Source organism: Lissotriton helveticus, chromosome 2_1 (assembly GCF_964261635.1).
Source record: "Lissotriton helveticus chromosome 2_1, aLisHel1.1, whole genome shotgun sequence".
NCBI lineage: Eukaryota > Metazoa > Chordata > Amphibia > Caudata > Salamandridae > Lissotriton > Lissotriton helveticus.
In genome coordinates this window covers 1,654,004,967-1,654,031,763 of record NC_136059.1, presented here as the reverse complement: position 1 = coordinate 1,654,031,763, position 26,797 = coordinate 1,654,004,967, and the positions used below count along the sequence as shown (strand labels likewise).

The 26,797-nt window shown below is 46.9% G+C and overlaps 1 protein-coding gene across 4 annotated transcripts in view; it reads left to right on the top strand.

The window, feature by feature from the left end:
- The window catches only part of NPNT (nephronectin), a 280,509-nt gene extending 258,185 nt beyond the window's left edge, over positions 1-22,324 (top strand). For all 4 annotated transcript variants that reach the window (XM_078676614.1, XM_078676612.1, XM_078676613.1 and 1 more), the window contains 3 exons: positions 976-1,235; positions 15,474-17,428; positions 17,706-22,324. In XM_078676614.1, the coding sequence (XP_078532740.1) occupies positions 976-1,235; positions 15,474-15,569 (356 nt within the window). In that variant the 3' untranslated portion in view covers positions 15,570-17,428; positions 17,706-22,324. The remainder of the gene's footprint in view (positions 1-975; positions 1,236-15,473; positions 17,429-17,705) is intronic.
- Positions 22,325-26,797: the final 4,473 nt, after the last annotated feature.

The following is a 26,797-nucleotide window of genomic DNA, read 5'->3' as shown; positions in this document are numbered from 1 at the left end:
CTCTGCTTCACCTCCAGGCCCCACTCCCCACCACCTCCCTACCTCTGCTTCACCTCTGGGCCACGCTCCCCACTGCCTCCCTACCTCTGCTTCAACTCTGGGCCTCACTCCCCCCTGCCTCCCTACCTCTGCTTCAACTCTGGGCCTCACTCCCCCCTGCCTCCCTACCTCTGCTTCAACTCTGGGCCTCACTCCCCTGCCTCCCTACCTCTGCTTCACCTCTGGGCCTCACTCTCCACTGCCTCCCTACCTCTGCTTCACCTCCAGGCCCCACTCCCCACCACCTCCCTACCTCTGCATCACCTCTGGGCCACGCTCCCCACTGCCTCCCTACCTTTGTTCCACCTCTGTGCCATGCTCCCCACTGCCTCCCTACCTCTGCTTCAACTCTGGGCCTCACTCCCCCCTGCCTCCCTACCTCTGCTTCACCTCTGGGCCTCACTCTCCACTGCCTCCCTACCTCTGCTTCACCTCGGGGCCCCACTCCCCACCACCTCCCTACCTCTGCATCACCTCTGGGCCACGCTCCCCACTGCCTCCCTACCTTTGTTCCACCTCTGTGCCACGCTCCCCACTGCCTCCCTACCTCTGCTTCAACTCTGGGCCTCACTCCCCCCTGCCTCCCTACCTCTGCTTCACCTCTGGGCCTCACTCTCCACTGCCTCCCTACCTCTGCTTCAACTCTGGGCCTCACTCCCCTGCCTCCCTACCTCTGCTTCACCTCTGGGCCTCACTCTCCACTGCCTCCCTACCTCTGCTTCACCTCTGGGCCTCACTCTCCACTGCCTCCCTACCTCTGCTTCACCTCTGGGCCTCACTCTCCACTGCTTCCCTACCTCTGCTTCACCTCGGGGCCCCACTCCCCACCACCTCCCTACCTCTGCTTCACCTCTGGGCCACGCTCCCCACTGCCTCCCTACCTCTGGGCCTCACTCCTCACCGCCTCCATGTTTAATGGGCCTTGTTCTTCCACAGGTGGACAGTACCTGCTGCTGTCTCAGCCGAAGGGCAAGGCCGGAAGGATGGCGCGCCTGATCCTGCCCCTGGACCAGCTGGCGCGCGCCGGAGACCTGTGCTTGTCCTTCCGGCACAAGCTGTCCGGCCTGGCGTCCGGCTCCATCCAGGTGTTCGTGAAGCGCAGCCGCACGCACGGGCCGCCCGTGTGGGGAAGAGACACGGGCTACAACTGGAGGCGGACGCACATCACGCTGAAGGGGGCCGGGGACATCAAACATGTAAGGAACTCGAATGCTTTTTTCCTGCTTCGAATGTGAAGCCGGGATTTGCGTGTCTTTTCCTGTATCATCTCTTTCTTTGGTTGACGTTTATTCCCGAACAATGGAGTATCTTTTCTTGTATTCGAAATTAACTTGAATCTGCATTCCCTTGGCCCACTGCTTCTCTCTTATAGACCCCTCTGTCCACCAGACGATGTGGACAGGACTTCATACATGGCCGGCGTTTCACCTCTTGCATTTTTCAGTGTTATATGTACTGATTTCTTTTTCTGTTGTATTTTTAGAACAGATTTTTAATCAGCATCGTTTTATTTTATTTTATTTTTTTGATCGTGGGCATTTTTAAAGAGCAAGGGGCATATTTATGTAGAAGTTGCGCCGTGCCGCAATTCACCTTCCTGCATTGCGCTGCTTGGCAGGGAAAGGGCAGGAGTGCACCGTATTTAACATTATATGGCGCATTTCTGCCTTTTCCCTGCGCTGGCGTACAATGTGCTGCCTAGCGCCAATGCAGGCACCCTTGCACCATGGTGCAAGAATGCCAGTGTTGTATGCAGGATTGTTTTTGTGCAGGAAGGGACACCTTCCTGCACAAAAATAATCCAGAGGCATTTTCCACTCTCTATGAAGGCTGCAGAATGCAGCACATATAGAAAGAGAAAAAAACGAGGAGCAACAAAGATATTTCTCCTCATCACCTCCCTCTGGGATCGCATAGCATTTTGGTGCCTTCCCAGGTCTACCAGTAATGGTAAATCTGAGACTGCGTCAAAATCCATGTTGTTACGAGGGAACACCCATGCTCTACCCTTGGAACGTCTCTCTGGGGCAGAGTAACGCAACGGAGCGATTTGCGCTGTGTTGCATTTCTCTGGATTTACAAGGCCACTCAGGGCCACGCAAGGTGGCCTTACGTGGCTTGATAAATCACATTTTAGGGTTGTATCATGCATGCAATCCATTGCGTGGTGCAAAAGCGACGCAACCAGTACATAATTATGGCCCTAAATGCATTGATTTAATCGAAAAAGAGGAGCACACTTTATTAAAATGCTGCGCCGTAAAAAGAAGACAGGATTTCAGGGGAAAAAGCCAGTTCTGGAAGTCTATTTTCCTCATCTAAACTTTCTGTATTTTTAGCACAGGTTCACTGCCACCCAAGTGAAAAACTAAACAGAGTAAGCCACGGGATGAAAGGAGTCTTACACAGACCATGGAGGAGTTTGTACACAATCTTGCAGACGTCTTGTGAAAAGTAGTCGCAGATCGTGGGAGCGGTTCATGGGAAAGCCTGGTTATTCCCTCCAAATATTATCTCAGGCCCAGAAAAATAACTTTTCAAAGCTGCACCGACATCAGGTTTATCAAGTTTCCGTTATGTAGGGTTTAGATGGAGCTATGAAAATATATATATATATATATTTTTTTTTTTCTTTTTAAATTTGTAAGACCTTTATTAACATAAAGCACATTACACTGCATGAGCCTACAACCCTGAGGCCGGCTCGCCATTTTAATACGTATGTCCAGTACACCAAATGTAATGTTGTAATAATTGTGCAGATATGGTAGGCAGATCCGTCTCTTACACCCTACGTAGAGCTCTTAGCAGTCAACCGGTATGAGTCTTACATTTTGTAATTACAAAAACAGAACTATAACATTCCCCAACCGTAGACCTTACAGTGCATTCTAATACAACCTGTACAGTGAGTGGAGCAGTATCCCGGTAGTCCCCAATGCCGCCCTCCGATATCTCTAATGCATTCATCAGTCGTCCACTCTCCAGTCATTCTAGTGTATCAGCTATTCCTCCTCATGTTCCTGCAAAGAATTCAGATAGTCTGATAAAAATCCCCACATGTCCTTCGGCTTTGATTTTGCAGGCAAGCCCTCCTCATAGGTTTGTATTTTATCCCGGCAGACGGACATGTCATGTAGCCACACTGTCGTAGACGGTATTCTACGGCTGTGCCAGCATTGCGCCACCCGTCTCTTTGCTAGCAGTAGTGCAATCGCACAGAATTTGCGCTTTAGTGCTCTGAATTGAGGTATAATCCCCAGCAGGCAGATTTGTGGCGTGCACTGCACCTCTCCTCCCAACATGGCCGATAGTGCGACCGTGACCTCCACCCAATAATCCGCTACCCTCGCACACTGCCACGCCAGATGTACAAAGTCCGCACCCTCACTACCACAGCGCTTACATTTGTCGTCCTCTTGTAGCCCATATTTACGCATTTTCACCGGTGTATAGTAGGCTTGGTGGAGGAACTTGAAATGTATAATTCTCAGATTCCCATTAGGTGTCAACATCTGTGTCAGTGCGCATGTGCTGTACCATTCCTCTTCTGACAGAGGAGTATCAAACTGCGCATCCCATCTCTCCTTAGCTTTCAGTGTGTGACCCGCTATTTCCGTTTGTGCAGCATTATACAACCTGGACACCAAGTGAGATAGATCCCTAGTGGTGATCAGCATTTGTAAGGGCGCTAGAGTTTCTGGTTCCGCTGGAAATGATGGGTAGTGTACCCTCAATGCCCTTTTCAACCTGTAGTATGTGAATCGGAACATAGAAGACTGGTTCCGGATATACTGTAAATTGTCGATGTCTATAAATGTGCTCCCCTGGTACACGTCACACATCCTGTCGATTCCAGCTCTCGTCAGCAGAGACATCCCCACTTGTTCGTTAGTGACTGACAAAGCCTGATGGTGCTGTAATGGCATGTCCGGTGCATACAATGGGGTTTTGTGAGCCAATTGTCCTAGTTTGTTCCAAGCTTTGATTGTGGCGTCTACAGTGTTGATGTCCTGTTCGTGGAGTGGTGGTCTGGTGTGTGATAGTATCGCCGACAGGGGAACTGGATGGGCATCCCCCTCCTCAATGGCCACGTGAGTAAGATAGGGGACCTCATGGTACCAGTATGCCGCGTACTGTGCCTGGGCACAAAGGTAATATAGGAGAAAGTCTGGGACCCCGAATCCACCTTTCGTTATCGGGAACGTCAGTGTTTGTAGGTCAATTCGAGCCTGCTTACCCGCCCATATCAAGGTCAGTACCAATGACTTTATGTGTTGAAAGACCTCTCTCGTAGGTGTGATGGGTATGTTGTTGAAGAGATATAGAAGTTTGGGCAGGATGTTCATTTTAACTATCGCGATACGATCAGCTATTGATAAGGGTAAGTGTATCCAACGACGGACCTTATCGTCCAGTTTGGAGAGTACCACCCCATAGTTTGCACGCATGACTTCGTCTGGATTCCTGTGGAACATGACCCCTAGGTATCGAATCGGGTCCTGCTGCCACTCTAGTGGATAGTCCATCGCAAAGGGGGCAGTGGCATCGGTGAGAGGTATAAGTGAGGATTTGGACCAGTTTATTGCTAAACCCGAGTGCCCTCCAAACCGGATGTACTCTCTAAGCAGCGGGTTCAGATGTGTCTCTGGATCTCGAACATACAATAACATATCATCCGCGTAGAGTGATATGTGCAGTGGCCTGGACATGAATTGCAGTGCCGACTCCTTATATTTTTGACGCACTATGCACGCTAGTGGTTCTAAAGCCAGCGCGAAGAGTAGGGGCGACAAGGGGCAGCCCTGTCTAGTGCCCCGCCCAATGTCAAAGGGAGCTGAAACATAACCATTGATTCGGACTCTTGCACATGGCTTAGTATACAGCAAGGAAATCCACTGGACGAACCTTTTAGGGAACCCCATCCTATTGAGGATAGACAGCATGTAGCGCCATTCGATCGAATCGAACGCTTTCGCAGCGTCGAGCATGACAGCTACCGCCTTTACCGAGGGCTTCAAATAGTGTGCCAGCGCGAACAGTGTTCGGGTATTATGCGAGGTGGATCTAGTGGGCACGAACCCTGCCTGATCCGGGAGGACCAGTCGAGTCATCAGTGGGGACAGCCTAACGGCCAGTAACTTTGCGAGTATTTTTGAATCTACGTTTATTAGGGAAAGGGGTCTATAGGAGTCGCAGTTTTCCGGGTCTTTGGATGGTTTAAGGAGTGCTATGATCATTGCCTCCCGCAGAGTGGGGGGGAGCAATGATCCATCAAAGGCGTTACCATACATGTCCACCAAATAGGGGGCGATGATGTCCACACATTTTTTATAAAATTCGGACGTGAACCCGTCAGGGCCTGGGGCCTTTCCGTTGGGGAGCGAGGCGATCACCTCTGTGACCTCCTCAACCGTGATCGGTCGTGCCAGATATTCCCTATGGGCATCCGACAGCCATCCAATCGCTACCTCATGCAAGTAGTCATATGTTTCTTCAGTAGTAGCTGTTGGTTGGGATTGGTATAGTGTGCTGTAGGAGTCTACAAAACATTCGACTATGTCTGCTGGGTGTGTTTGCAAAATCCCCTCCCTTGACTTGACTCGGAGTATCGTTGAGTGCCCCCGTCCCTCACATATTTTCTGCGCCAGTACTTTCCCTGGTCTACCCCCTTCCCCAAAAGCCCTGGCCTCGTGTTTGCGATCTAGGTATTTGATTTCTGCCGCTGAAAAATCGGCATGTTCTGTGTGTAATTCGCGTAGTTTGGGTAACAGCATGACGTCCTGCGTTTGTTCATACTGCAATTCTAAGTCCCTCATCTGGCATTCGCAGCGGCGAATTTGGCACCGTATGTCTTTGAGTACCCCTATGGTAGTGCTAATGCAGATTCCCCTTATCGTGGCCTTAAAGGCTTCCCACAGGAGGCAAGAGTCATCAGTAGATTGAGAATTATTAGCAAAATAGTCTTTGATTGCCTTAGTCAGGGTGTCTACATATATTGGGTCCGTGAGGGCCTGGGAGTTGAAACGCCATTGGAATGGGGGAGGTGTGTAATGAGGTATGTCCAGTTGTAAGTGAACCGGGTTGTGATCCGATAGCGTGCGTGGTAGTACCTGTATCTTACGCGCCCATAAAGCAACATCCTTGGAACCTAACCAGTAGTCCAGTCTGGACCAACTATTGTGGGATGCCGTGACGTGTGTAGCACCTGGGTCGTCTGTGTGTTTTAGCCTCCAGATGTCTGCCAATTCTAAATCCTCCATCATGTGACCCACCATGAGTCTCAACTGTTTGTGTTGTTCCACTGATTGTGAGGAGCGATCCAGGCCGTCCAATAGTGTCACGTTCCAGTCCCCCCCGCATAAAATGTGCGTGCAAGCATGTTTTTGTAGGTGTCCCCAGATGTCACGATAGAATTCCGGCGCGTCAATATTCGGGCCGTACACGTTTAGGAGCGTGATGTGTTGGCCCCTTAGCGTACCCGTGACAAGTACATATCTACCAGCCGGGTCCTGTGTCAAATGCTCCTCCTCAAAAGTGACCCCCTTCCTAATCAGTATAAGCACCCCCCGGGAATAAGACGAGTATGAAGCTCTGTATGAGGTGCCCGCCCACTTCGACCCCAATGAAGCGTGTGCGTGCGGTGCTAAGTGCGATTCCTGCAGGAAGGCTATATCAATATTCCATCTAGTGAGACTGGCAAATACCTGCCTAATTTTCTGTGGGCGAGAAAATCCACGAATATTCCAAGTGAGGACGTTTAGACAGTTACCGCTGCCAGTTCTAGAACCTGGTGTACACAAATGACGTTATACCACACATATCCGTACACATAAGTACCCTACCCGGATCCTGATCCCACCCTCTACCATGGTCGTAATTTGCAAACACAATCCCCCTCAAGGAATATCTGAATATCGTGTACATTTGCAATGCAATAGGTCTTAGTAAACAGTTAAACATCCCCCCTCCCCAAAACCCGCCCACTTCAGCATCCCCAACCTGCCGAAGCCATACCCCTTCTGAGCACCACTCCCTCAACCATTGAAACACTAACTCGGTGCCCATGGCAGAACTTGTGTCGGGTATTACCCACATGGAGGTCCGCCAGTAGCGCAACTCTACACCCGATGTACGGGTACAGGCGATATTTGATAGAATCAGACATAATCGCAATATATGTGTCCATCAATCCACAATTCCATTTCCCCCTCACCATCCTCCTGCTGGTAGTAAGTAGTGAAGCAGCACTAGAGGATTTGCTGCAGCGTCCCACAGCGAACACACGTGTGTGGAAAGGCCTAGGTCTAATAGGACCAATGCACAGCCCTCCCCGCATATAGCAAACATTTGGTTATACATCGCACAGGACACAGCAGAGTGGGGGGGCGATGTCACCACCGTTAGTCTACATAGCGCAATGCAAAGTGAGTCATTGTGTACAGTGGTCTGCCACTCCCTCCGCTATCCTGAGTGCAGACCCGAGGGTCCGCGATCACTTTTAGAACAAAGGGTCCTGAGCCATAGTTCGTAGTGGTGGCGTTATTTACAGTTTGACACCATCGTGTGATCAAAAAATTCCGCGGGGAAGGCATAGCAGCAAGGTCAGTTTATGAATATCCATGACAGTCCAGGACAGAGGAGCGGACCTTACCCTGCCATCCCCGCTGATCCCTGCCCTTCCACCACACATTGTCAACATTAAACGCCATTCTCTCACCTGTGGTAGCCTCGTGTCCGCACTCCCTGTGCAATGCAGCTGAGGAGGGCCGCAATGCAGCCCCACATTGTCATCCGTGCATCCATTCCCACCACTGCATAAAGTTGGAAACCCACAGTGACATCAGTCCGAGACTTCGTTTTGGTCGTCCCGGGAGTTCGACCTCGCCTCACGTTGTATCCTCTTGACAAAGTCGAGGGCCGCCTTGGGTGTCGCCAGCACTGTCGTTTGCTCCCTCCATACCACTCGAAGTCGGGCAGGATATAGCATAGAATACCCAATGTTCAATGCTCGCAGCTTAGCCTTCACTGTGGCGTACTCTTTTCGTGCCTGCTGTACAGCGACCGTGTGATCAGGGTAAAACTCCAGGGAGTTGCCCTGATGGGTGATTTTGCCCTTTTCCCTTGCCAGCCTTAGGATCACGTCTCTGTCCCTGTAATTGAGGATCCGCGCCACTATCGGTCTGGGAGTCGCACCGGGCGGCGGCTTGGGGCCCAATGATCTATGGGCTCTTTCCACAATAAAGATCTGCGATAGGGCCTCCGCCCCAAAGATATCCTTACAGAGACCCTCGATGTAGTGTTCCATGCGTCCTGTGTTGGTGGATTCTGGCAGGCCCGTGATTCGCACGTTATTGCGCCTCGAGCGCGCTTCCAAATCCTCTTCCTTCGCTTTTATCACCGCCAGAATGCGATCAAAACCTGCGCATTTAGTGGTGGACGTATGTGCCTCATCTTCGACGGCAGATATTCTCGCTTCAGCTCCGTCCAACCGTTCGCCCTGTTTATCTTGTCGGGCAGCCATGCCATCCATCCTGCACGTCAGATTGTCCAGCTTGCCATTGATGTCCTGCAGGTTAGATTGGATAGCCATCAAGATCTTCTCAATGTTAGTAGTTGGCGGTGGATCCGCAGAACTGCCGGCCTCCGACATGTCGTCCGCTGGTTTAGTCACCCTTTTGTTGTCGAATGAAAGTTTAAGTTGCTGTTTGTCTGGCTTCCCCATAGCGGTAGCCGGTGATTGCCCTTTCCTCAAGGTGGGTCCAGACGCCCTCGTTACCCTGGTCGCCGTCGCCGTGTTTCCTCCTTAGTGGTGGCCAGTCTCCGCTCGTGGTGGTTGTTCTCCTCCAAGATGTCTTCCGCCAGTAGAATTACGCCAGCGTTTGAGTACCCCGGGGGGGGGGCGGTCTGGTCACCCCTGCGGCACGTTGAGGGGAGGGAGAGATATGAGCCCGTGAGCGTGAGGTGCCACAGCACGATCAGCCCGTCAAAGGGTCGCCACCTCGCTCGTGCGCTATCTCGCCTCATGCACCTGCCTGCACTATGTATGTAAATGTCACTGCTAGCTGGATCTATGGAGTGCAGGAGGCATGCGTTGTGATGTACTCAATTTCCAAGCGCCTGACGGTGTATCCCGCTCACCGCCCCGTCAGTCCGCCCGCAGTGAGTCCAGTACTCCGTGCAGGAGCCCGCCGGCGCCAAACCACAGGGTCCGCTGTGACGGCAATGAGCGCCGCCATATTGTCAGGCAGCCGGCTGAAGTCCGGGCGCTCTCCGCCCCCGCGTCTTGGTGCCAGAACGACGTGAACGGGCGCGCTTGGCCTGGCTATCCGCTCTCCCCCTCGGGCAATACTCGCTGGGTTACTCGGGCAGTGCGCTGCCTAACCTGTGTCGGTTGCTCCATACACGCAGTCGTCCGCCGGCCATCTTGTCAGGCAGATCGGCGCGCACCGCAGAGTTCTCGGAATTTTAATCGCGCCCAGGGGTTTTTGATCACCTCCACACCTGTCCGCCTCCGCTCCACATGTTCCCACACCGAATGCTGGTCGCGCAGTGTGGAATGATGGGGTTTCAGTGGCAATGGATCACATCGTGTGATATCGCCCGGCGGAGCTGCAGTTCAGGCAGCCATTCCGCTGTGCGCCCCCTAGCGCCTCAGCTATGAAAATATATTTCCAAAATGATTACAAGGTGCAATAATTTTTCAGCACATTAGGCACCAAATGACTAAATGCGCAGATGGCCACTTTGCTGCGGTAAGATTATTCGGTGCAATATCCTTGTGTATAGTGGCTCAGTCATTCTTGTTGCTGAAGGAATGCTTACAAGAACAAGCACTGGCAAAACCAACAATGCAGTGCTTAAAGACTTTTCTGTTTTAAATTCTTTAATTCTGTTTTTATCTTTCAGCCACTGCTTGTTTTCTTCTCTAGTCTGTCCCTGGCGCCGGGAAACCCATTGCGGGTAGCTGTGCGCAATATAAGTTCAATAAAATAAAAAAATAAAAATTGTACACAACGGCGGCTGCTCCATTAGAGCGGAGGAGCGTCCCCCCATCTGCCCCCACCAGCACATAAAACAATAATAAAACAGGTTTTAAACCCGTTTTATTATAGTTTTATTTTAATCCCCTTGAACCCGCCCCCAGGACTCTGACAAGTCTTGGGGGTGGGCCCAGGGGATGACATTGCAGGTGGGGGAGTGGTGGGCACTCCCTTCACTGCGCATGAGGTGTTTGGCCGGCTGTCTCAGGCCGGCCAAACCCCTCATGGGCACTGAAGCTCTGGGGCTGGAGAGAGCAGGCACAGGCTCCCAGTCTTCCTTGGAGCACAAGTTGGCAACACTAAGGCCAATACTGAAGCTGCTCTCATGCGAGAACAGCTTCAGGATTGGTCGCAGGGCAGGCTGGGAGTCTGTGCCCCGGGCCAGAAGCAGGAAGAGCGCCATGTGGTGAGAGACGGCGGCGGCGTTAAGCTAAGTATATTATTTTATTTAATTAATTTTGTTTTTTGTCCCGAAACTCTGCACATCCCCCTTCTCCCTTTTCCCCACCTCCCACCTCCTCCTCACCCTCTGGCCCGGCCCGAACCCGCCACTTTGGCAGGGGACGGGCTGCTACTGTTTGTATAGTGCAAGCACACGGGCGATATCAAAGGGATTCTACACCCTCCAACACACATTTTCATATAGCAATTCCCCTACAGGTTATCCATGTACATAGGGCAGTGTGCATGCACACATACACACAGGGTGATTACACCTATATACACAGATAAGGCAGAGCCAGAGACAGTGCCTCATGGGAACAGTCCAGCCCGAACTGCCACTGGATTCAAGCAAGCCTGGCTGAAGACCGCTGAAATGCTAGAAACCGGTCCTAGGAAGCTTGTTTCCGGTCCAGGGAAGGCATGGCTTGGCAGTACGGGCTGGACTGTTTCCATGAGGCACAAGGTCAGACAGATTTGCATATGGCCATGTCTGAACTGGGGTGGCAGAGTGGGCTAAAGAACGGTGATGGATTAAACCCAGATCTGTTGACTGGGTGTGAGTGTTTGATTGGTTCAGATGCCCCGTCCATCACCACCCCCTTTTGTACCGCTTTGTTCGCCATAAGTTGGCAGGGTATGCTCAGACGTGAGTCCCGGGCTCACTTTGCCACTGTATTCAAGCAAGCCTGGCTGAAGATGGCTGTAATGCCAGAAACCGGTCCTAGGAAGCTTGTTTCCGGTCCAGGGAAGGCATGGCTTGGCAGTTCGGGCTGGACTGTTCCCATGAGGCACAGGGTCAGACTGATTTGCATATGGCCATGTCTGAACTGGGGTGGCAGAGTGGGCTAAAGAACGGTGATGGATTAAACCCAGATCTGTTGACTGGGTGTGAGTGTTTGATTGGTTCAGATGCTCCGTCCATCACCACCCCCTTTTGTACCGCTTTGTTTGCCATAAGTTGGCAGGGTATGCTCAGACGTGAGTCCCTTGCTCACTTTGCCACTGGATTCAAGCAAGCCTGGCTGAAGACGGCTGAAATGCCTGAGACCGGTCCTAGGAAGCTTGTTTCCGGTCCAGGGAAGGCATGGCTTGGCAGTTCGGGCTGGACTGTTCCCATGAAGCACAGGGTCAGACTGATTTGCATATGGCCATGTCTGAACTGGGGTGGCAGAGTGGGCTAAAGAACGGTGATGGATTAAACCCAGATCTGTTGACTGGGTGTGAGTGTTTGATTGGTTCAGATGCTCCGTCCATCACCACCCCCTTTTGTACCGCTCTATTCAACGCTGGAGCGCACTTTGCTCCCCCTACTTCTTACCTTTCCTCAGCCCCACACAGGAAGTGTTGTCCAGTGTCAAGCTGTTATCCCCATAGTCCTAATGTCCTTATGACATGACAGCTGTCTCTATACATAAGGGTGCATATTTATGAAAGGGGTAGCGTTGTGCTTGCACCACGTAACGTGGTGCAAGCCCAAAATTATATTTATAAAGCCACACAAGGGGGCCTTGCGTGGCCCTGAGGGTCTTCATTAATCTGAGGTAACGCAACACAGAGCAAATCGCTGTGTTGCATTACTCTGCCCTGGGAAGGCATTCCTTGGGTTTTGCATGGGTGTTCCCAAGCAAATCCCATGGTTTTTGACGCATTCCCAGATGTGCCATAAGTGGTAGATCTGGGAATACGCCAAACGATTCGCCTTCTCAGGGGAGGCTTAACAAGGAGAAATATCTTTATTTCTCCTCGCTATTTCATAGCCTCTTTCTATGTGTACTGCATTTTGCAGGACAAAGAGAGAGGGACATGCCTCTCAGGATTGCATTGGTGCAGGAAGGTGCCGCTTCCTGCACAAAAACAATCCTGAAAGCAACACAGGCACCCTTTCCCCATGGTACAAGGGGGCCTGCGTTTGTCCTAGGCAGACAAAATGGCGCCAGAGCAGGAATGCACCATTTTCCTTTAAATATGGCGCATTCCTGTCCTTTCCCTGTCACTCAGCCCAACACACTTATGTTTTCTTTTATAAATATGCCCCAAGTTTCTAATGCATCCATATAATCTCTTGTCCCCTCCCGACAAACAGCCTTGCACGGCCATTTTACTGGCAACAAAAAAAGCAGGACACTTAGTTGCCATGGGGGCAAAAGCTGTGTATCCTGAGAGAGTGCTTCTTCTGGGGAAGAATGGTTGTTCAATTATCTCTTTTGTTTTTAATTGTTCAGAAATGCTGAAAAAGGCAGGTGGTGTGCTAAAAGCCTGGTTCTTTGAGAGCAGTGTAGTAATTTGCAGGAAGCAGAAGGTAATGGGTATAATTTGGGATTTCTTAATCTGTTACGCCTTTTCAAATAGTTAAGCCTCCCTGACAGGCTCAAATTAGCCAGTTCCTAAGCACTACTAACTTTAAGAGGCGGGGGAACTTAGGTACAGGCATGTAAAGTTATATGCGCAAAATCACACAGTTTTGTTGGCTCAGGAAAGGTGTGACGGGGGGAAATATCTTTATTTCTCCTCGTTTTTCCTTTTTCTATGTGTGCTGCATTCTGCAGCACACATGGAAAGAGGAAAAGCCTCTTGTGCTTATTTTTGTACAGAGCGGTTTCCCTTCCCGTACAATAATAATCATCCCCGCAAGGCTGGCACCCATGTACCATTGTGCAAAGGTGCCTGCGCTGGTGCAGGCAGCCCATTGCGTGCCGGCGCAGGGGAAAAGGACAGGAGTGCGCCGTATCTTATAGATACGGCGCAATCCTGCCCTTTTCTTTTGCCGTAGGGAAGCGCAGCAGGACGGCCTGCTGTGCTTCCCTACGGCAAAACCTCATAAATGAGACCCCATTAATTTAGTGCAAATTTAATTTTGCCGCTGGAGACAGGTTGTGAAGGCATTTACCTCTGTAGCGTTTCCCAACTGGGACAAGCGAGGTGCAAGTGTAAAACTCAAAAGATAAGGGGGCAGATTTACAAGCCCCTTACACCACTTTTCCGTCACTTTTAAAATGGGAAAAGTGACGCAAAGGCGGCGCAAGGGGCTTGTAAATAAGCCCCAAGGAATTTAAAAACGTGGGTCAACCCCTTTGTTTACATTTCATTCAATCAAAGCAAGAAACAAATCGATTCCTAAGTACATTTACACTGGCTGCTTTGCAAGCTTTTATAGCCAATGGATAGCTTCATGACTCCCTTAATTAAGCGTGTTTTGAAATCTCTCACTAGAGGAAAGTCTTTAATCTATACAAACTGCTGTCCAGCCCTGTGCATGGGAAGCATTCCTGTCAGTGAGGAGTGCATTCAAGCTACACTACAGAGCTGATTTTACACCTAGACTCAGAGGGCTTGTAGGAAGAATGAAAAAGCAATGTTTAGACTACTTTTAAGTTGAATTTTAAAATGTATTCATCCCCGCGTCACTCTGGCAGGTCCAGGCTGGTCATTCTGCCACTCCCTTGGTAGGCTGCAGGCTCGGTGCAGGTTTCAGAGTAGGATGGGCATCCATGGCCAACCATGCCCTCATTCTACTCAGGGCCTCCTACAGTCTGGTGCTGGGGAAACATCGTTTCTACGGATGACTTTGGTGTCCAGTCCGGCTGTCATGTGTCTCACCTTCACTCTCTTTGAAGGTTCTCACACAGTTCCCCCGCTTTCAATAGCAAGCCCGGTCTCTTCCATCCACGGAAGGAATCTATATTGATGCTCCTATGCCACGGCTTTAAGTAGCTGCCCGAGGGGCATCTCCGGCTCACTGACCTGAGGCAAATCCAGAAAGCAGCAACAGCGGAGAGCAGAAGTGTTGAGCACCACTCACACTGACTCCGCAACAAGCATCAGTAGGGGCTCCTTGGCAAGACCAAGAAGATCTCTTGCATCAATATTGGTATGATATGACCCCCTGTAGATTGTAGGTGGTGTTGGGAGAAGGATATGATTGAGTATATTAAATAGGAATTACACCTTACACACTGATTTCAGATACTTCCATTTCATAGTTTAGACACAGAGAGATTAAGTGATTTAGCCGACTGTGGAAGACGGAACTAAAACCCCGCTCGCTAGGTTCCAGTGTCTGCAGCTCATCCGCTTCACCACATCTCCACCATGTATTGTTGCTTTGAGATTCTAGACTCCACCTGTTTTTAATTAAGGAACATTTGGGTCCTTGATATTCTGAGTGCTCAAGACTCAGTAGTTGACTTTATTTAGGTGAGCTTTCACTAATCTAACCAGCATAGTATTGGTCACTCCCCTACCAGATGTTTGTATTCTTATTTTCAAAACAGAGAAATGTATGTTAGATACATGGTAAGAATTTCTTCATGTCAATTACTATGGTGTCATTGGATGAGAGGCCATGTGTTGTAATTTCCTGTGATGGCACTGGGTCAAAAATAATGTGATGTCTCTTCATGTGGTGCTGCAGGGTGAAAGGTCTAAATCCTGGCATTCACCCTATATGCTAGTCTAACAGATTTAGATTTATTTCACACATATTTATCTCCATGGTCAATGTGCAGATACTCATTTTGACTCCATTTCATCATGTTCAGTAGTGTAGAAGGGAGTGAGAAATACAAGCTTAGGCCTAGTTAAGCTCCTGAAAGGCCCTCAGGTCTTTAGTGGGATCAGTCATATCACGCCAGGGCCTCTGACAGGCTCTGTTCCTTACTTGCTGGGAGAGTCTGTAAGGGCTATCAAGGCTAGGGAGAAAGGAAGTCACAGGTCATGGTCACCTCATAGACCGGTATGACCTCAGATTTGGTCACATGTCCAGGTGGTGTCTGTGATGATAGCTAGTCCTGAATGGAAGCTTATCTCATGCCTGACATTGCTCGTAAGGGCGAGGCAAGTGCTTACTTAGTCATTTCACTTGTTGAGAAACTTACATATGTGACTAAATGTGGCTGTAGTGTGTTTTTGTTAATTGACTTAATTTTCCTTTCTTTCTTTCTTCCTTAGGTAATCTTTAAAGGAGAGAGAGGACGAGAGGGGGCTGGGGAGATTGGTCTGGATGATGTAAGCCTCATGAAAGGACCATGTCCTGAAGGACACTAGCAGTTACCGCAGATGAGACGATGACACACCACTTTCACAACAATCCTGCCCTTAGCCAAAGGGCTTACGAACCGTCAGATCTCTCGCACAGGCAAGGCTGCCCTAGCGATGCACAGCTTTTGGGTGTGTCTTGCGGTAACCAATGGAATGATGACTGTGGTAAAATCAACATTAATGCCCTTTCTGACAAGAGTCCTTAAGAGCACGGGAACTTAACAAGAGTTTTTGCATAATGCACACAGCAAAGTTACCCTTACAGAAAGTGAGGTCTGCTTCGCGGGCACCTCCTTGCCCGTTCAATAAGACAACGAAGGGACGCATTGAAAAGCAGGTTCAAGTTCAGAAGATGGAAGCTTCCAATAAGGACCATGCTGAACTGCACATCCTGTTATTTCCCATTCAAGTCACGGTGTGACGTCGTCTAGAGGGATTTTGGTTTATCCTCCTATGCTGGGTATTGGGTGACCCTGCAGCTCGCGAGGTACTGCCATAGACTACAAGTGAGAGTGTGTGACGTTGCTGGCATTCTCAAATGGTAACGTTAGTCATGAAAGAGCACTGCGCGGAATGCCGCTCTGCGCCTCACCATATCACTTGGCTTACTTGTAAAAGCCTATCGGCCACTAATATATTTATTTGTTTCTCATTTTTGTAAACGGCCATTGACGATTCAAAGCGCCGCTGGTGCCCCTGGCCATGAATACTTTGTATGACCCCCCCTGAGCACCCTCCCTCTGGTGGTGGGCAGTGGTGCATCAGTCTGGCTGCGATAATTCTCATGTTAACAAGAGGGGTATGGCGTGTATGCCTTGGGTGTGATACGACTGGTGCCTTAATTCATTGTTGTTTTTCAATTAACCTACACTGCCCAGGCATTGACCACTGTAAAAGAAACACAGTTAGATGATTTTGTACAGGTTTGTTGTTTTTTTTTGTACTTGACCAGTCCAAGACTCGTAGTCTTGGAGGAAATTAGAGAAATTAGTGAGACCGGGAAGACCGCAGAGCCTGGATGTAGCTCTGTGACCAGCACCGTGCTGTATTCTTGAGAGAGCTTTGTTCCTGGTCCACTCAGGTGAAGTTTCTGCAGCCTTTCTTCTCTGAGGAGATGCAACTCTAATAGGATTGAGAATGCAAGGGCTGAACCACTATTGTGCGAGCATTGCTGGAGGCTGCAGCTCCCTTACACATAAGCAGCGGTGGGGATTGGGCTGGCAGCTGTAAAGACATTGATTTCAACATTGGAAAGAAGTAGAGTGCATTGCTGAGCAGTTGGTGCTCTGACCTCCTCCCTGGTTTGTTTTCTATCAGAGTGAACAATGGTCCCTCATCCCTTTAGCTTTCCTGACAGCCACTGAGGCGTTGAACTAGTGTGGCACAGTCTTGGCAGTTCTAAAGTATTTTTAGGCATCTTCATTTAGCTACGTTTATTGCACCCTCTTCTCCATTTTTTGCACCCATGTGGTTACCACCCTTTTTAATGGCTCTAAAGAGGCATCCACGAGTAATGCCCTGTGCGGCCCACGCATTTAAATGGTCCAGGGTACGTGAATGCCATGTTGGTCTGTTATGTCACGAGACTGTAAATTATGTGCATACCACCCACATACAGCTCATTGAAACAAGGTGTGTCTGGGGATACTACACGTCATCAAAAACCTACACACCTATTTTCACAGCTGCTTTTCTTTGGTCAAATGTAGATATTCTCCAAGTAAATGTTACTAGGCCTCTTGAATTGTAGAGCACTGCTACTATTCGTCAGCAGAAGAGACAGTGATGATCATGGTCACAGTGTCTGTCACAACTTGGTGCCAGCGCGCAGTGCGTGTTAACTGGTGTGGGGTGGAGCACCAGGAGCAAAGCTCTGTGGGTTTAACCTCTTGGATGCTCATGACGAGCTCGTCATGAGCCACGGCGCTCATGACGAGCTGAGCTCGTCATGACCGCGCCCGTTACTTGGAACGCTCGCACGCTGGGCTGATTCCCCTGCTGTGCTGAACGTTCCATTGTAACGGGCGCGGTCATGACGAGCTCAGCTCGTCATGAGCGCCGGAGCGCCGTGGCTCATGACGAGCTGACCTCGTCATGAGCATGGGGGCGCTGTACGCACCCCCCCCCGAACCCTCAGCACAGCGGGGGAATACCGCGAGCAGCGAAAGGGTTGACAACTGAAGAATTGAATCAGTTGCCTGGGCAGAACCTTGGTGCTTCAGGCTGCCTGAGAAGGTGACCAATGTGGTCATGAAAGCTTGCAATGAAATGATTCCATTAGAATAAGTAATGTATAAACGTTATTTATATTGTACGACTGCTAATTATGATAAACTATGATAACAGAGTAAGTGTAACTGCATTTATGTAGCGTTTACTACCCAGGATAAGGTGTTAAAGTGCTTTAATCCCGGCAGCACGCTGTTCAAGAAACCCATGGTTAGTGGACAATCCAGCGGGGTTTGCTTTTTTTTTGGGTTAGTGGGGTCTTATGCCCTGAAAGAAACCATTCCATGCATTTACTCCAGTTTTTTTGTGGTGTGGTAGTAAAAGGAGTTAGGCGTGATGGCTACCAGCAGCTTGGACCTTAATATGGCTCTGATACCATTTATTGTGGCCACGCGTTACTGACATGGTCATGAAGTGCATTTCAAACCTATCTACGAACTGGGGATGATCATTCACTAATTACTGACAAATTAACTATTACTGTTCGACAACATATATCCACCAAGAGGCAATATCTGAATATCAGGCGTCTACAGTGCCTTTCACATGCTGTCATTTCACTTTTGTTTTTAAGGTTTATTCTGGAGCAAGTTTGCAAAGGGAAGGACACGCTCAGCTTTGTGTCTGTCCTTCAAAAGCAATCAAATAGCTTGAGCGGGTTGCATTTCAGTTGTGTAATTCCCTACAGCCAATCTCTGACTAGGTAGGCACTGTAACCTGATTCTGCAAGGAATAATTAACGCGTCTGGTTTGTTAATTTACCAAGAACTGCTCCTTTCCTTCGAGGCGCTCCCTATTCAGTGCATTACCCTGCATCTTTAACCCCTTCTGCGCTCATGACGAGCTGAGCTCGTCATGAGTTGTGTCGCTTGCACACTCATGACGAGCTCAGCTCGTCATGTAACGCGGCTTTTTGAAAAAAGCCGCGCAGCGCAAAAATAGCCGCCGCACGCATGCGGTTAATTTCCTGCCTGAATTCTACATTTACAAATGCTGCTTGGCACAGCAAACACTTTAATGCTAAATGACGAGAAATGTGGCAGATTTGCACAGTACTATTTCCTGAGCCATGAAAATTAAGATTGCAGGAAAGTGATTACCTGGAAGTCAGAAGTTGCTAAATTTGATCGTGAGCGGTCATAAGATATGGGATGTATTTTAGAGCTCAGTGTGCAGTATATGAGGATGGAGCGGAGTGACATCTGCTTCCTTATCTGGCTGAGTTAGCTCTAAAGTCATGTGCAAAGGGTGATCATGTAGGTCAAATGTCCTGTGCAAAGGGTGGGCATGTAGGTCAAATGTCCTGTGCAAGGGGTGGGCTTATCAAAATCAAAACTGATTTCAGAATGGTATAAGACTGACTCAGGGAAGTTTCCAGTAGGCAAGAGTATAGACAGAGCTGAAGACCATGTAGACTCTGTAGTCCTCCAGCAGCATGAAGTAGGCTAGTTGGGTCTAGGAGACTTTAGGCGCCTCCATTGTTTCTATTGTTTATGTCTCTGTTACAAAGGGATATATGTGAAGAGGGTGTTTGTGTGCTTGCTTTGTGGCATCATTTATAAAGACTAACCTGCTGCAGAGGGTACGACGGCACCGCACAACCAACCACCAGTCTGCTTTCGGACAAGTCTGCTACGTACAACACCGGACTATTATAATGGTGATAGAATTGCCCTGGCTGACAAAGTGCCAATCCCATAAGGGTCTACCAAAGTTAGGATACACACCGCACTTAATTTACGCTCCTGGCTGCAAGTTGTGATCGTGGTGCACTAAAAGGGAAGGGAGTGTGGGGTCCGAGGAGATTTAAAGACCTGCAAGGGTTGGGTCCCCAACCTAGATATATATCACAAGAAAGGAAGGTTGCGATCGCCCGCACTAATTTTCTCAATTTTGGGAACTGGGGTATGTTTTTTTTATCATAATACTTTGACCTAAAGCGAGAGTAAGAAAGACAAAAAAGGAGAAATAAGGAGGAAGAGAAACATAAGAAAATTATGAGAAGTGAGAAAGCTGGATTCAAAAGGACCCAGCATAAGTGGAGATAAAGGGAAAGGAAGTGAGGATGCAGGAAGAAAGAGTCGTGAGGTAGCATCAATACTAGACCTCCTTGGTAATCTGCAAGCCTGGCGTTCAGCAGCAAGCTCCTAAGAGATTTTGGACACCAGCACTTATTTTCATTTTTTTTATAACCTAAGCAATGAAAACTTTATAAATAAATAAAATAAAATAATGCACACCATATAGATATGTACAATATGGCAGAATCTGCCTTCTTTTGGGGAACACATCCGTGAAAGGTTTGTATGTCATATTGCGTATTTGATATCGTGCTACCATATTATTGTATCAAAAGTATCAACAACCAATATATTTAGAAGGTAATTATCTTCCTAGCCTGCTGCTCTTTCTCTCACCTTATTTGTTAAGCATAATAGGGTCTTTAGACCAAAACAGCATTTTCAATACCCCTAACCAGCTCAAGTCCCAATATGCTGCTTGATATATAGAGGTCACATATGATTCAGCATTTTCAAGCATGCAGTACTCAACTACCTCCAATGGCAAAACAGAAAAGTTTCTGCTTTGCTGCTCTGTAAGTGACGTGCACCGTTGTTTAGTGACAGGGCCATGTGGTATAGACGGATGAGGTTGTATCACTGTCCATGCATGAGCCTGGTGTACCAGCAGCACTGACCCATGAAAAGTGGGTAGTTAGGCTCACTGAGTAACATGCATATGTTTTCATATTGACATATACTTGATAAGAAGACAGAATGTTCTATCTTGTGCACATAGAATTTACATCCTGACTATATAATTTATGGAAAGGGTCAACGTCTTAATTGGCCGACCCGTCAACGTCTTAATTGGCTGACCCATTAAGAAATGGTCTTCGCACCTGACGATCTCAAAGTAGCTGTCAGAATATCTTCATCTTTTTCATGGGAGAACTCGGATGTTTATGTCTTTAACTTTATAGAGATGAGCTGGCATACAAGTAGGACGGTACACTATTTTGGCAGAATGCTGACAATGAAATAAAGCTGCTAAATTGCCTTCTCTGGTTCAAGCTAGTTGTGAACTTCAACTTGGACTTTGCATATTACCTTTGGAACTACAACAAACTTTGCTCTCTCAAGCCAGACCCCGTTTGCCTTGGTTGCCTACTGCATTCTGCCATAAAGCAGAAAAGGACATGCTAAGAACAAGTACAGCCAGAAAGCACCACCGCTTCAAAGGTAGCATGGGCCACAATCATAAACCTCTAATACAGTCAATGCCGAGGCAACAGCACAATCCACCAATCCAGATCCACCAAAGCATTAAAGTGATGCAGGGCTGGCTACTGCTGCTGCGTGCGGCACTGCATGCATGTTACTTGCACCACCGAATTGCGGACTGCTCGTTAGCAGCCCAACCAACGGACCCCTGACTGCCATGGAACCGTATACGTTATGCACAAGATGGCTGGTTGGAAACATGCTGGCATGGTATAGCATAGTGTATGTCTATGGATATTGCCATGGTAATTTGAAACTGATGTGGTAATGTGTATGTAACGCGCTACAATGGAGTACGTATGCAGACCGCCATTACAAAATTTAGTTGACTTAACGTGGGTAATGGAATGTTGAAACTAGCATAGCTGTATGTGCTTTATTTGTGTGTGCGCAAGATAGAAATTGGCATGGCTGTGTGTGTGTGTGTTTATCATATTTGGGCAATATGGATACTCATTGGCAATGTAGGCTTAAATACTTGGGCAATATGGCATGATCTGTAACCTAGCGGATAACAATCTGAGGGTTAAGCATCTAATAACAGTCATCTGATGGTGTTAAGTAACCAGCACCATGTATATATCCCTCAGCCACTCCGAGCAGTCACTCGTGAGCTGCCATGTCATTTGCGTATCAGTAAGCAGATGTGGTAGGCTAAGTAGATCTAACATTTTTTAGCAGAAACTATGGCAGGCTGGCATGTTGAACAAACATACAAACATTTAATGTAATTGGCAGCAGATCGGAATATTTTTGGAACACTTACTTATTCATATTACAAGTTTCTTAGCGTTTGATAGCAGCACCCTCATACACAATAGCACTCCTTTTGATGTCGTTTTATTTATGAGGTTTTGATGGGGTTTTATATGGCAGGGTAACAGTGATGGGCAGGACATCCTGGTACGATATTTGAAATTGTTGCCCAGGGAGGGACGATGGATCTAAAAGGAACAGTAGAGGAAGTAAGAACTCTAATGAGAAGACACATCTGATAGACACAACAGGAAGACAAGTGTGCAAATAACAGTGTTGTAAGAAGGAATACGGCAGTACGTCAGCGAGTGTGACTCGTGTTAAATGCGTTGTATGTCGACAAGTGGCCGAAGAAGGAATGTGTTTTCAGAGGTGCAGTTTTGCAAGGGGTGAACAGTCAAGTGGGTTGGTGTAGCATTGATTTTATTCATAGAGATTCAAAGACAAATAAATGTCAAAACAAACACAATGGTAACAAACAATTAAAAGAAACAATTAAGAACGTAAGTCAAAAATTAAAGTTAACACATTGCACTTTAAAAAACTTGTTGATATGTAAAAAAGTAAAATTTAGTCAGGTGAGAAAAATATTTGATATAGTTGTAGCCTGTTGGATACAGAAACCATGGCAGTCCTATTGTTTTACAGATAAAGTTTTCTCACGATTGTCCCTGCAATGAGTACTTTGAAATGTCTTAATGTTTGAATGCTATTAATGTAGTGTAAGACATAAATAAGATCAGTATTAACAGCCTTTTATAGTGTTACCAAATTACAAATGCTGCATAGGTTGAGGGCTTTTAGATTGACAAAAAAGCGGGATCACAGATTTGGTGATTTTTAGGACACAAAATGAGCATGACCTAACAATTATTACTGCACAACATTTTAGTTCTTGGCTACATAAAGCTTCTTCCCAAACATTTTTTCTTATTTTTTTTTACCTTGTCTTTCGCAAATTTCCTACTGTTTGCTAAATAATGTTCTCTTACCAATCAATGTTTTTTGAATTAGGATAATCTGGATTTTATCCTGCAGGAAGCATTTCATTATTGGCAGCCTTAAAAGTGTAAAAGATGCCTTTGTGTCACAATACTTCAGTGGCAATCATGGGCCCAAGCATGAAAATTACTCAACTTAAGCTAACCAGGTCTTGGTGATAAGTTTAGACTTTTGACCTAGGAGTTGAGGTTATTATGAAGAATGAGGACATAACATGTGGTGCTTTCCTCCAAAATAGGGAAATTGCTCTAACAATTCAGACACGTGAAGGCTCGCCCACACATAGAGTGACCTTTAGCTAAGAAATGCCGTTTTAAACATGTTGTATGCTTTTAATTGATGCTATGACATTGCCCCACTTTATATAAAAAATGTAATTTCATTTTTTCCTTCTTTGTGGGGAACTCTCCCTTTTTTAATTACCCTTACAACCCTTTACAACTACCTACCCCTAATGTCTAAAACTACCCATACAGCCTTTTACTACTACCCATCCCAACCCTAAAATTACCCATACCACCATTTATCACTACCCACCTCTAAATACTAAAATTACCAATACCACCTTATACCACTACCCACCCATAAACCCCAATATCACCCTTACCACTCTATACCACTACCAGCCCGTAAACCCCTATATTACACATATCACCCTTTTCCAATACCCCAGTAAACCCACTCTTACCACCCTGTACAACTTCCCACCCCTAAACCTTAATATTACCCTTACCACTCTTTTCTACAACCCACCTTTAAAACCTAAATTATACTTATCACCTTATACCACTACCCATCCCTAAACCTTAAAATTACCCTTACCACCATTTACCTCTACCAACCCCTAAACCCTAAAAGTACCCTAACTAACCTATACCACTACCCCTGAACCCTAAAATGACCCATTCCACCCTTTACAACTACCCACTCAAAAATTCTAAAAGTACCCTTACCACCCTATACCACTACCCACCTCTAAACCCTAAAACGACCCATTACCACCCTTTACAACTACCCACCCCTAAATGCTAAAATTACCCTTACAACCCTTTATCATTACCCTCACTTAAAATTACCCTTACAATCCTATACTCTGCCCGCCCCTAAATACAACCCTTAATGTCACTGCTGGGACTGTGGAACCTACCATGGTTAGGCTCTATCACTTTTGTTACTCCACAGGAGTATTCATAAGGATCACCCGACAAGCACTGTCAATGCCGAGTCAGTCATTGTCCAGTGTAATATGAGTATTGATGGCAGTGTGTAGGTCAAACATCCCTATAATATCCCCTTCAAAAAGTCGCACTTGCAATAAGCCCTCTCCTGTAGGCTTTGTGAGAAGCCTTTGATGAAGCAGGCGGTGGCGATCTGCGGAAATATACCGAGCGAACCAATGTCTCCAGAAGCCTAATGGTGCACAACCTGCAGCAGCCACGTTAATAGCATCTACCCAAGCTTTGCTGTTTAATTGTAATTTAAAAAGACCTCATAGACAATAACTGGTTCAGGCAGTTGGCTTCTGATGCTCACAATGTGATTTTAAGTAGAAGAACTCTAAAAATTGTCTGTCCTCTCAATTAAACCTTCCAAGCTACTGTGTTAATGCCTCCCTATTCGCACCACTTAGGAGAATACGTGTGAGGATGCTTCATAAAGTGTGATACGGTTGTTTCCTAACACTGCAGGTTCAATTGGGTATAAACGAGCAGCAAGAAAGGGAATGTTCTGCATTAGCGGCACAGAACCTCTAGATCCACGTCTGAAAATTGATGTGGTGTCAGTAAAACTCTCATAGCCAGAATCTCGTCTGTCATACAAGTTGTCCTAAATATCTACAAAAAACTCCCCTATTGATTTAATAATAGAAAATCAACATACAATGAGATTGTAATTTTGTAAACTGTATTTAAGACAAGGTATTTATGTCAGACAGTATCTACATTCGGACATACGATCCTGAAAGTCATCCATTAAAGTATGGATCTGGTCATAAACAAACTTTCTCATTGAGCATCAGAATTCAAATCTGTATTTCGGTTTGAAGTCAACTTAAGCACACCTTCAGTCTAAACGCTTTCCTAGAGCCAAAAGTCCTCTTCGGTACTGCAGTATAATTGTAATCTATACAATTATCTTTAATTCCATGGGTGCGGTAAACCAGTAGCAGACGGTGAAGCTCTGTTGCAACAGATTGGAGAATGCAGAATGGGGAGGACAGATCTACATTTGTAGAAACGGAATACCAAAAGTCAACATTCAGTGATGTGCTCCTAATTTTAGTTCATTGCTACACCATCATTATGTTGATGTCGTCAATTAGTTATTCACTGTTGTGCCAGATGTTCTTGGGAATGGCTTGCACACTATATTCTCACCATTTAAAGAGAAAAACATGAGTTCAGGGACAAAGATCCATGTAGTGTGTCATGGTCCTTGAAAGCTCAAAAAGGAGAAATCTAACCTTAAGATATATCTGAAGAATCTCTTCCTTTCAGACCAAAAAACCACATCAGGGACTGTTTTTAAACTTCAAAGGTCAAAGAAGATTACAAGCGGCTATGAGAGGCCATAAAGTAGTGCAGGACATTTGAGGGGTATGTGGAGTGCAGTCAATGTCACAAGACAACTTTTATGCCAGATGCTGTGGGCTTTGGAAGGGATCTAATGGCAGTTCCTATTTTTGGTTTGCAATGCACTGTTAAGTTATTTGTCTCTTCCCCAGGCATGGACCTCAATCAGGGGTGGCTACTCCATGGCTTGTCCTTTGGTACCCTGGTCTCACAGGTAATTAGGATAGGAAGAGAGAACAAAAAAGGACCCAAGAGCTCTGTCTTGTTTCTGCCTTTACCACCCTGTGCCTTTCCCTTAGGCCATCAGAGCAATTTGGAGGTTACATAAGGGCCAAGGGTGGGACATGCGGGTTAATGCCCCTGTGCCCCTTGGGTGAATGGGTTATATTGTCACTTTTGCTACCCCAACACTTTTGTAGAATTGACATCCATGTTCCAGGAGAAACAGACACTTAAAAAAAGTATTGAGGAATGGAAAAAAAGGGGACAAAGTGGTAAACTATCTCCACAAAAATCAGGTGAATTGTGAAACATATGTTTATCATGTCTTTGCTATGCTATGTACAGTCCTGGAATAATGAAACAGATTTTGAGGCCCATGTAGTAACTGAAATAAATGACTACCATTTTTCAGCAGTGGCAACTACTAGGGGATCTATCAGCTTTAGCTGCACTCATTGTAGTCAATGCTAAGGTACTGCTCCATAGAAAACTGACGGCAGTTGAGACCCACTTGTGAAAGGTGATTTAAACTGAGTGATGGGCATCATGTTCATAGTTCCAGCATTTTACGTAGAATTGACTTTTGGACAGATTTCACTGACCGCCTTACCTACATTTGAACATGACATTCCCCTCTGAAGGGTGACCAGCAGACTTAGAGACAAGAGGATACACCTTTTGCAAAGTGTCTTTTGATGGTGCCTTTCTGTACCCACACCAGTCATTCGAAGTACTGTACAGCTGAGCCCAGGGGATTTTAAAGTATTTTGTATACAGTGCATACATGTCAAAGATCACTGTTACTAACCTCGCAGCGCATGATAGGATGTACCCGGGTACCATGTCCGCTATATGATATTTTTGTTGTCGGTCTTTTGGAACTAGGCACTTCTGATATATAAATATAACTATCTATTATTCTTAAAATAACCAAGTGAGTAAATGCTCACCGTACAATTTTTTAAAATAAAATTTCGTATCAAGATGATCTAGCCAATACCAAGTTATTGCTTAGAAGGCTGTAAATACTGTATAAATACATCAAATATTTTATTGGGCTTGCTCAACGTTTGTTTTGTATACATTTTATTCTTGTACGCGTAACCTCACTACAGAAACAATTGTCGATAACTAACCATATTGTACCTGTTATTTTTACAGAATTGAA